Below are 10,147 nucleotides of genomic sequence, written 5' to 3' on the forward strand. Positions count from 1 at the left end.
TTTCACTTTTGGGAGGCAGTCGAACTCTACATTCTAGATACCAAATCTAGGAGTCCAATTTCCCAAAAGTGAAGTTGTAACTCATATAGTTTGGTATAAAATGGTGTAGAGTTCAAAAAGCAACAAAATACAAGACCAAAATAATCACAAAAAATGATGTAGTGTTTTCTCAAATATCAAATGATTTAGTGTTTTCTCAAATATTAAACTATTTTGAAGAACTTAGGATAGGCCAAACTATCTGGGTTTGAACTGCAGTTGCTGTGAGACCCTGGGCAACTGTTCTATACTGACTCTGCTCCTTTCAATGGGGATAGGGGCAACACGTGATTCAAAGGATTGCAGTGAGACTGAAATTATTTACTATATGTAAAACCACTGGCTCACAGTAAGCAGTATACAAGTCTTTGAACTTATGAATATGTATAATTTACAACCCCTGCAAAGGTCTGAGTTTCATCTTTTTCCTCTCCCCATTTCTCATAGTGTATACTTGTTTGCTGTCCCCCTAGCCTCATTTCTCCCCTTACATCTATCACCTATTCTGCTTTAAACAATTCGTTCCCACCCCCTTCAACACCCAGTTCTCTCCTATAGAAAAGACGTGAATGTTCTTCCCTGAAGTCTCTGGTCCTACTCTAGCTCTTTCCCTCCCCCAAAACTAAACTCCTAATGGTCTCCCAAGAAAGGGTAGGGAATAGGGATCCAGGAGTAGGGAAGCTCTGGGCCTAGGCTATGAGAAGAGCGGGGAGCAACGGAGCAGCCTTGGAAGGGCATTGTGAAACCTTAAGTGAAATAGGAGGACCTTTAGTTTTCACAGAATTAGTCTTAAATGCTGCCAAGCACTGATGAGAACACAGGCATGGGAGACACTGGGCTCCTGGAAAGGACCTGGGAAGACCTCCAGGGAGAATTTACTACCCTCCTCGGAAGGAGTCCAGGAGTCGAAGGATAGGAGTGGACACATCCGCCTGTCACTGATCCTTGACACTGGGTCTTTGGTTACTCTAAAACTGCTCATCTCAACCTTACTGCCCAGGTCAGCAGCAGCCCCAAGAGCCAAGGCAGCAGCTGGAGCCCCCACAACTGGAGGTGGAACCACAGCAGGAAGAAACTGGAGTGGGTCGTGGGGTTGGGCATTGGGGCAAGTGTTTTGGGGGGCACTTGGGTGACTAGCACTGCTCTGATTTTGCTGGAAGAACATCTCAGCAGGAGTCAATGACCCTAGACAGAGTAAAATAGCATATTAATGCAGAAGCCTTTGGCCAGTGTTTCTTCTCTGATTGATTTCATCAACTCCTTGCCTACTTCTGAACTAAGAAATGTAGGAAAGAAATGAAAACTGATTTGGAGTTTACTTAGCCTGGAATGATGCTTTTTCTCTTTGGTGTCCTGCTAGAAAGGAACATACTTTTTCTAATTGGATTCCCAAAGTTTTTTGTTTCCTGTAATCATGAGGAGAATAAACTTGTTTGAGTAAAGCTTCCTCTGGGAAGAACTCTCCCACCCATGTCCAGTGGGATGAGTGTATCTCTCAGAACATGTTAGGAAGAGGTTGTGAATGGGTTGCAGACCCATGGCCATTGTAGGTTATAGTACTCCTGAAACATCTCATAAGGGCACATTACTCACATATCCTTCCTGCTGCTTCAATTCCTGACCTTTGCTTCTCTCTCCTCTGAAGGAGGCCTGGGTTTGTCTTCCTGACTTGCTGCACACAGGGCTTGTCTCCAGCTAGACAGCCACCTGATTTTGTGGGGGCCAGAGAAAGCTGATTCTGAGTAGGTTGTGGACTGGGGTGCCCAGACAGGAGCTCCTAAGTTTGTGATACACAGCACAAGTATATTGTTGCTTAAAAAATCTAGGGGGTGGGTGAGAGCACCAAACACTCCCAGTTCTGGGCCTCCATCTTCCTATGCATTTAACAATATGCTTGACAATAGTGAATTAGGAAGCCCTGGTAATTGCTTGAATACCTTCCATTCAGGTGTACATATGCACTCACCAGAGGCCACATCCCTTGTTCCATACTTTGCAGTGGGAACATAGTGTTAAATATGACACATAACCTGTCTAACTGGACAGACAAGTAAATAGTCTGCTCCCATGTGATTAGTGGTGTAATAAGTAACTACAAGGTCCTTAGTCCTTTGGGTGTTAGTTCTCTATTTTCCTTCATACTCCCTTAGGAAGATTGTGCATCCAGCTGCAATCAGTCCTTCCTCTTAGGGGTGGTGGCTGAACTGAGAACACTGGGTGTTCACAGTGAGATGTGCATGGAAAATGGATGGACTGATGAAGCCAGGGGACATGGGCCCTGAGAGAACCTCACTGGCACCAAGGAAGCAACAAGGCGTCCTTGTGCAGTAGAAGGATGGAGCCAAACAAGTGCTTTATTGAAGAGCAAATAATGGAGAAGGGACTTGCAATGGTTGGAGTGACAAGAATCACAATTAGCCTTTTATAATAATAAAAGGCACTTATCTCTATCAAGATCCCAAGGAATATGTGCTTTTCATTTGGAGACAATAAAACACAGAGGCAGGAGCAGTACCTCTGCTTGAAGGAGTTAAAGAATGTCCACAAATGTGAATGATAATTGATGGTTTTGATGGAGGAGATTTTGTTGAATGTGTTGTGACTGATGAGTGTTTGGTGCATCTTATCTGATAGAACAGACCTGTTAATCGCTATGCTTTGTGTATGATGAATCAGCATTAACTGAATGGTATTTCCCTGTGAATTTCATTTTAATTTTAGACATGAGATCCTCACTGAATCAATCTCTAGTATTAAAATAAATATATCTTGCTATATGTTTTTAAGATAAATCATAGTCATGACCATAACTAAACTTTATACATATTTAAAATAAATTATACTTTTCAATGAAAACTACAATTATGCTCATTATAAGAGGTGCAATTTTCATCCACTCTACTTTGCAGCTCACTTAAGAACATAGTGATGCCATGACTTATTTCAAGTTGCCTGTAGGAGCATGATTGCACTGCCAGAGGAAAGTAGGGTGGCTGTGGGTGTGGAAGGGGGTAGACATTTATCCCTCACCAACCTCATCCTGCCTCCAGCATATGGACCCTCTCTCCTGCAGAGGGGTATTTTCAGAGTCATCCCCCAAACTACACTTGAGTGACACTTTAGTCATCTTGTTAAGTGTCTCTTCAGTAGCTTCTGGACTGGAAAGAGGCACTTGAGAGAGATGGAATGAGTTTTTTCTCAAGGTAGACCAGGAATTAGGGCTAAAAAAACAATTTTTGTTTCTTAGGAATGAAATCTCTGGTCATTGGGAGACAACCATTGGAAAGTAAGTTCTATAGTTTCAAAATATCTCAGAAACTGTCAGTGTGGAGGCTTCTTTCTTCATGACATGCAGTGGATATCTGTGGATTTCCCTCACAGCCTGCCTTGGAATGCTCCTGGTGAAGTTGCTCATCAATCTCTCCTTCACCTCCATTAGGAGCTCCCACTTCATGGCCCTCCCCTTCTTCCTCAGAGCAGGAGGTTCACAGGTTTTGAGGTTAAGCAGATGCTGGCAATGAGGAGGAATTGCTGGGAGACCATAGACTGGCCACTTGCTCCAGAGTAAGAGGACAACTGTCTGAGGGTCACCTCTACCAGGCGCCCATCCTTCAATCTCTGGATTCTTGGGGTTCTGAGATATCAGGTGACAAGAGAACTGGTCTGGCTGGATGAACCTGGGTAATGCCATGACTTGGAGGTACCAGCAGGAATGATGGACTGGAAGTACAATGGCTCAGGTTTGGCTCCCTGGAGTGCATTTTAATCAGGCCATAAAAGGGATGAACAAATTGATAAATCAAACAATGAGATGCCTTCTCCATTTGCTGCAAAACATAGCCCCTCCTCAATTCAGGACCTTCCCATCATCAAGCAATTAGCAACAAGCTGCTGAATCATTCTTAGGGTGGTTGGTATGAAAGTTTGAAAATGCCACCTGATGTTATTGAAAGACATTTTCTCCTCTATTCTTCTCTGAATCCTAATCTCTCTCAGATAATGCATTTTGAGATATAGAGCACCTATCTATGACCGTGGAGAATTATCCAGATAGATCCAGCCTCCAGAGGGAATTTGGGTTTTCCTTGTTCTTGTGGGAGTTTAACTAAAGTCCCAAAGTTGAAAACAAAAGGATCTAAATACTCCATCTTCTAAATAGAAACTAGAGAAAGTCTCAGACTCATTTTTATAGGACTTGTTCTGAAGAGGCAGAGTTGCCCTGACCCGTATAATCAATTCCACCAGCCAGTAGAAAGCTTCCCACCAGCCAGTAGAAAGCTAGCAATTTGACCAATGTTTTCGAAGTAGGGAGCCATTGTACTAGGAAAGAGTGCTGTGGCTCCCCACCTGCCTACAGAGGGGCTGGACTTTGCTGGGAGGAGGGAAGGATTTGAGATTAAGCTTTATACTGAATTGAACTAGACTGATATTTTAATCCTTGTTTTGGATATGGATTCTGTCAGGGATAGCATTAAGAAAAATTCAACACAGCAGAGCAGTAGGCAGTGAATGAAAAGACAGTACAGTTGTTTCTTTTTAACTCACTGAGTTCAGTTTGGAGCTATATGGTCCTCTTACGATCTCTGTTCCAAGGGTTTCTCTGAGTCTACCTCCCCATCCACTATCAGTCAATCAATAGTGCAATTCCAAGGCTCTGGCCCTGTTTTCCCAGCTGCATTTAGGAGAAACTTTGGCTTTATCAATCATGACTTGAAGACATCAGTATTTCATGGTGAAAGATGCTATGAAATTCCCCTGAGAATTTTATGCCCAAATCTCATCTCATCCCCAGTCCCTCAATCCCTGTGGGTCACCTCTGGGTGGCCAGGAATCCATCTCCTTTTTTTTTTGGCATTGTTTCAGGTGGCTCCAACATTCTCTGCAAGTCAGTGTTTGGCCTGTAAGTGATGAAGGATGAGGAAGGATCATGTAGAGGTGTGTGGGGAGGTTGAGGTGTGAGGGAGAGGCAGAGGGCACGTGGGTGGGCAGAAAGGAAGTCATTAATTCACCAAGGCATACTTTTGCCTTAAAGCTCTAGGACGTGAGAGCTAAGCAGTTATAAGGTGTTAGGAGCTAGGGAGATGAGGTTTTTGAGATCAGAGCGAATGAGATCCCTGGAAACAGAACTTTCTATAGGAACTTCTCAGAAGATCAAGTACCATGAGATAGAAGAGAGACAATTGGGGTCTTGGAGGATTCAAGCCCTTTGCACTACTCACCTGTTGTCCACAGAATAACCTGGAACCTCTCTGGCCTCAATTCCCACCAGTTACTTCCTTCATCTCTTGACTCCAATTCTCACCTGTATTGCATTTTCTCACAACTTCTTATATATCCCTACAGTGGGAAGGAAAGTGGACAGTGGACACTCCAAGGGAGTGAGGGACTTATGCCTTGGCCCTCAGGAGGAAGCGCACATTAATGATTGATGCTGGGTTCTCAGTGTCCTGCTGACACCCCTGGCAGGGGCACAGGGGTCACAGGGAGTTCTGCAGCAGGCCCTCCCCACTGTTCAATGTAGACTTCAGTGTCGTGGTGGTTGGGAGGGAAGTGGGGGGAGACTTTTCTGATGGAAGAGACCCAGGAAGCCCCCAAACTGTCCAAATATCTGTTCTTTAAACTTCCCAGGCCTGTCATTTCCTTTTTTCCACTCTATTTTCTTTCTTTTCTCCCCCTTTCCTTCCTTCCAGCCTTCTCTCTCTACTTTCTGTATTTTTTCCTTCCTTCCCTTCTCCATCCCCCCCTCCCTTCTATTCTTCCTCCTTTAACATTTGTTTAATTGACATAAATACTTGTAATTTCCCTTCCTAGTCCCTCCATATCTTCTTGTACAGATGCCAAGAGTTTTCCTGTGAGGAAGCATCCAGGCAGTCACAAGACTTTTCAAATACCTGTGTCTCAGCCTTCTGATAGACTGTCAATTTTAGTTTTTCATTCATTCATTAATTCACTGACTAATTAGTTTATTCATTCATCCATTCACTCAATTATTCAAACAGGATGTGTTGTACTGATATGCACTTTGCACTCTGATGTACATAGGTTCAGAAGTGAATAAGTTTTAGTCCCATTCTTGAATACCTCACAATGTAGCAGGGCAGACAGAGAAGAAATACAATAAGCATAATCCAATGGGGTAAGTGCTGGAATATGTGTATGGGAAGTCCTTGGGCCTGAGGTGAGAGCCTTTGGGTGTTAGTTCTCTTTCGCTGCCAGTGGCTATGAGGGGGAGGATGAGTCCAGGTGTTGTCACCTGCTATCACTTGGGGATGACAGATGAGATGAGATCACTGGCCTGTGAGCACAGTACTTAGAGAGGTATGGGTGGATCCCTGATTTGTCTATGGCCTGCCAGCCCAAGTAGCAATACCAAGAAGAACTCATGGAGCCCAGGGGGGAGCAGAGGGTCCTTGCCAAGGGGAAGAGATAATGCTGGTGCTGAGGGGAGAATGGGGCTGAAGTGGGACACTGGAGGGGATCTAAGACAAAGTGGGCAGAATAACATGCTTATTAAGATTATCTGTTTTGGAGTGGAGAATTCCAGACTTGGAATCCCTGCTTCTACAGTTAACAGCTGATATCTGGGCAGAGAAATCTATAAAGTGATAGAAGATATGAGGGCAAGAAATCTATGGAAGCTGTGGTGGCATGATTTGCAAACTAACATAACATCTAAGCACTAGTGTGTCAGTATCTTAGAAACTGATCACTTATATTCTAAGAGCACAGTGGACAGTTTAGGGGAGTCATTCAGATTGGGTGGGCTGGCTGAAAAAGATGAGCTGAACTAGGAATGATACTTAGCAGGTGTGTTGATGACAAGGTTCCTAAGGATGCTACTTGTGAACAACTGAGTAGGCACTGATCCAGGGTTTTGGAAATTGCAATTGCATAAGAGGTGCTGTATTTTTCCATTGCACTTTATTATAACATTAGAGATGCATTGCCTTCTGAAATATCACATTTAAGAATGGGAAAAATCTTTTAAATCATAAGTATCAATTAAAATGATGACAAAACATTCCTTTTAAAAATAAACATTGATTAGCATATGTCTGGTTATCCTGATATAGGAAGGCCTATAGGTGTAGCCTTCCCTTTTCAGTCATCATATAAGTAATATTCAAGGGAATAAATGAGCACTTTCAAGTCACCAATGAGAAGATGTTTTTAAACTGGAGCTTGTGGAGTGAGAGAAGGAGGGAGAGAGCATGAGGACAGAGATGTCCTTGTGCACTAACACTGCCCCATTTGTATTAACCCTTTATCCCCTCTTCTTACTGGGCTGTTGTTTTTTGGTGTGGAATCTAGCAAATACGAGATGTCCTGTTTTGTCACCACCAAAGTACACTTTCTCAGAACCTCAATATTTTGCCCAGGCTGGGTGTCTTCTCTGGGTTTGTTACACTGCCACCAGCATCCACCCAACCTCAGAGGGTGAGGGGCCAACAAAACAGAGGGCCACCCTCCAAATTGCATGCAAAACAGAAACTGTCTCTTATGGACCCATTTGAATGTAAGCTCCTGAGAGAAACAACTCTGTCTTGCTAATTCCCTGCTGTATCCCTAGTGCCTAGAATTGAACACATAATAGATGCTCAATAAAAATTTGTTGAATAAATAAATGGGTTCCAGACTGGGCCTTGGTGTCACTCTGATGAGATTGGGGGAATCTATTTTTCTTCCTTCCTGGGACTTTCTTGGGGGTGAATTTGTAATAGGTCCTTTGATTTCTTCTAGCTTCCCAACATCTCTGTAAACTTTATTACTTGATCCTGTTTCCTTTTCTCATCACCCAGATTAGATTCAACCAGAGCAAGAAATATGTTGGCTCTTCAGAGTGGTGGTTTGCGATGCTTCTGAGCCTCCACCTCTTGTTCTACAGCCCCTGTGGATCAGCATGTTCTAATTCTCCAATTGTGTCCAGCCTGAGCTACACTGTTTCTGGGTCTGCACAGACCTGCTGACCCTGTGAGTCACCTACTCACACCTGAGGGTCTGCACAGATCTGTTGACCCTGCGCGAGGGTAGGCATCCACTCAAGCCCTGCACGTGAAGCTTGTAGACTCTCTCACCCTGGCATAGCTCCTCCCTCAGAACCAGGCCTGTCCTCCCCCTTTAGCATGAGTCATGCTGTTTCTGCCTCTGGCAGAGAATGCTCCAGGGACTTCAAACCAAACTTAAATTCATGGCCAAAGCCGTGGCTCCTATTTAAAGGAATAACATTCTGTTTTGTTAGACCTGGTTGGTGCATGTCTAGTATTTAACTCCTCTCAGGTTCTTTTTGGGGTCTTTTGATCCCAATGTTAAAAGAAAAAATAATTTCCAGGTCTGGTATTTCTCAAGGTCTTTAAAAGTCTATTTGAATTTCAATGAATTCATAAGATTTTCCACAGGGTTGCCACTCTCCCTTGCCCACCCTGCTACTCTAGTCAGCATTTCTCACAATATTTGCCACTTGACTGTAGCTGGAATGCTATGATGTTTCTCTGGCTTTCTGGCAGTCAAAGTGAGAAATTTCTCTTGGCTCACATGTAGGAACATTATTTCAACCACATGAGCATCTGAGTTTCACAGTTTAGGCCAAAACATGAACTCCACTGAGGTTTTGATTCTCCTGATTTGGTATCATGATAGGATAGACGTCATTTGCTTATTAAGTGTTGTTCCATTGATTATATCCACATATAATTCCAGCAAGGTTTCTCATTTTCTCTCTTCTTGTCTTTATACTCTAATTTTGCCTACTTCTACCATCTCATTAACTAAATTCCCAGTAATATCTTTCCCCTTAGACCTCTTTAATTTAAAAAATTCCCTCACCTTTCATTATTTTCCCCGGTTTTTCTGAGAGTAGGTTGAGTTACCCTTCCTTCCTGAGTTTCCACTTCCTTCCCCCCTTTTTTCAATTTTGTTCTGTGTCTGGCTGTTTTCTATTTTATTTTATTATTTTATTTTTTCTTTGCTTATGATTCCTTGTTTAATTAGGATCCTGACACAGCTTACATTAAAAAAAAGGTAGCCCCATATCACAAACTGGCAAATACTAGATTGTGTCAACACCCACCCACACTTTACAGGGAAAGTCAGTCTTCCAACTGAGTTTCAGGGTCCCAAGCCAGTGCTACTCTTTTCCTTCCCTCCCTCTCAACTCCAAAGTGAAAATGCCCCATAACCCTTCTATGCCTGGAGGGAAACTGAACTGCTATTTAGTCCTGGTTCAGGGCAAAGTCTCTGCAACAGAGCTGGGCTGACCTGGCCCAAGGATCTGAAGGCTGGGAGTAAATAGACACACAGGAGACACAGGTGTCAATAGGAGAAGCTTTATTTTTTTACAGGGTCAGGCACAGGCACTGTCATATATGTGTAGGTGCAGGGGTGGGGGCATGGTGAGATCCTGACCATCAGACAGCAAGAGGCTTCTGGGGAGAGCTGGGAACCCTCCACTGGAACATCCCTGGCTCAGCCTGGGAAAGGGAGAGGAAGGTATCTGTGGAAGGATGTATCAGGTTGGGGTGGTGGTTGCAGCTTCATGCATTTGCTTCCTTTAGAATCGCTGTGTCAACAGGACTGCCTAGGTCAGCAGCAGCCCCCAGAGCTGTGGTCGCAGGAAGATCCCCCGGACTGTGCACTGCCACCGTCACAGTCCTCGGAGCTCTGGCGCCGGCATCGGTGGGATCTGCGGCGCCTGTGGTGGCTCAGGCAGCAGCCGCCCTCGGAGCTGTGGCCACAGCCAGAAGAGACTGGAGGCAAACACTGTGCTGGACTCTTTGGGGGACACTTGGGCAAGGGGCACTTGGGAGGGGGCTGGCACTGCTGCTGGTTCTGCTGGCAGGACATCGTGAGGAGTTGAGTAGCCCTGGACAAAACAAAAGCACCTGGTGAGTTCAGAAGCCACAGTCCAATGTCTCCTGTCTCATGCTTACCTAGACCACTGGCCTCTGAGGCCAGCTGCTTTCTGAACCCAGAGCTGCAGGAGGAAAAGGGAGACTGCTGTGGAGTTAATCTGAAGATGCACAATGCCTACCACGTTGCTCTCTACTCAGGAAAGAAAGTTGCCATTTTACTTGGGCATCCACGTTTTGTATCTCTAAGGAAGCAGATAGGG

General features: G+C 44.3%; 1 protein-coding gene across 1 annotated transcript; it reads right to left on the bottom strand.

Moving 5' to 3' along the window:
* Window positions 1–9,618: 9,618 nt before the first annotated feature.
* On the bottom strand, window positions 9,619–9,879 carry LOC101431766 (late cornified envelope protein 3C-like). Its single transcript, XM_004469733.1, has one exon. It carries the CDS (start codon window positions 9,877–9,879, stop codon window positions 9,619–9,621), a length of 261 nt encoding a protein of 86 aa, XP_004469790.1.
* Window positions 9,880–10,147: the final 268 nt, after the last annotated feature.

The sequence above is a fragment of the Dasypus novemcinctus genome, chromosome 13 (genome assembly GCF_030445035.2).
Source record: "Dasypus novemcinctus isolate mDasNov1 chromosome 13, mDasNov1.1.hap2, whole genome shotgun sequence".
Taxonomy (NCBI): domain Eukaryota; kingdom Metazoa; phylum Chordata; class Mammalia; order Cingulata; family Dasypodidae; genus Dasypus; species Dasypus novemcinctus.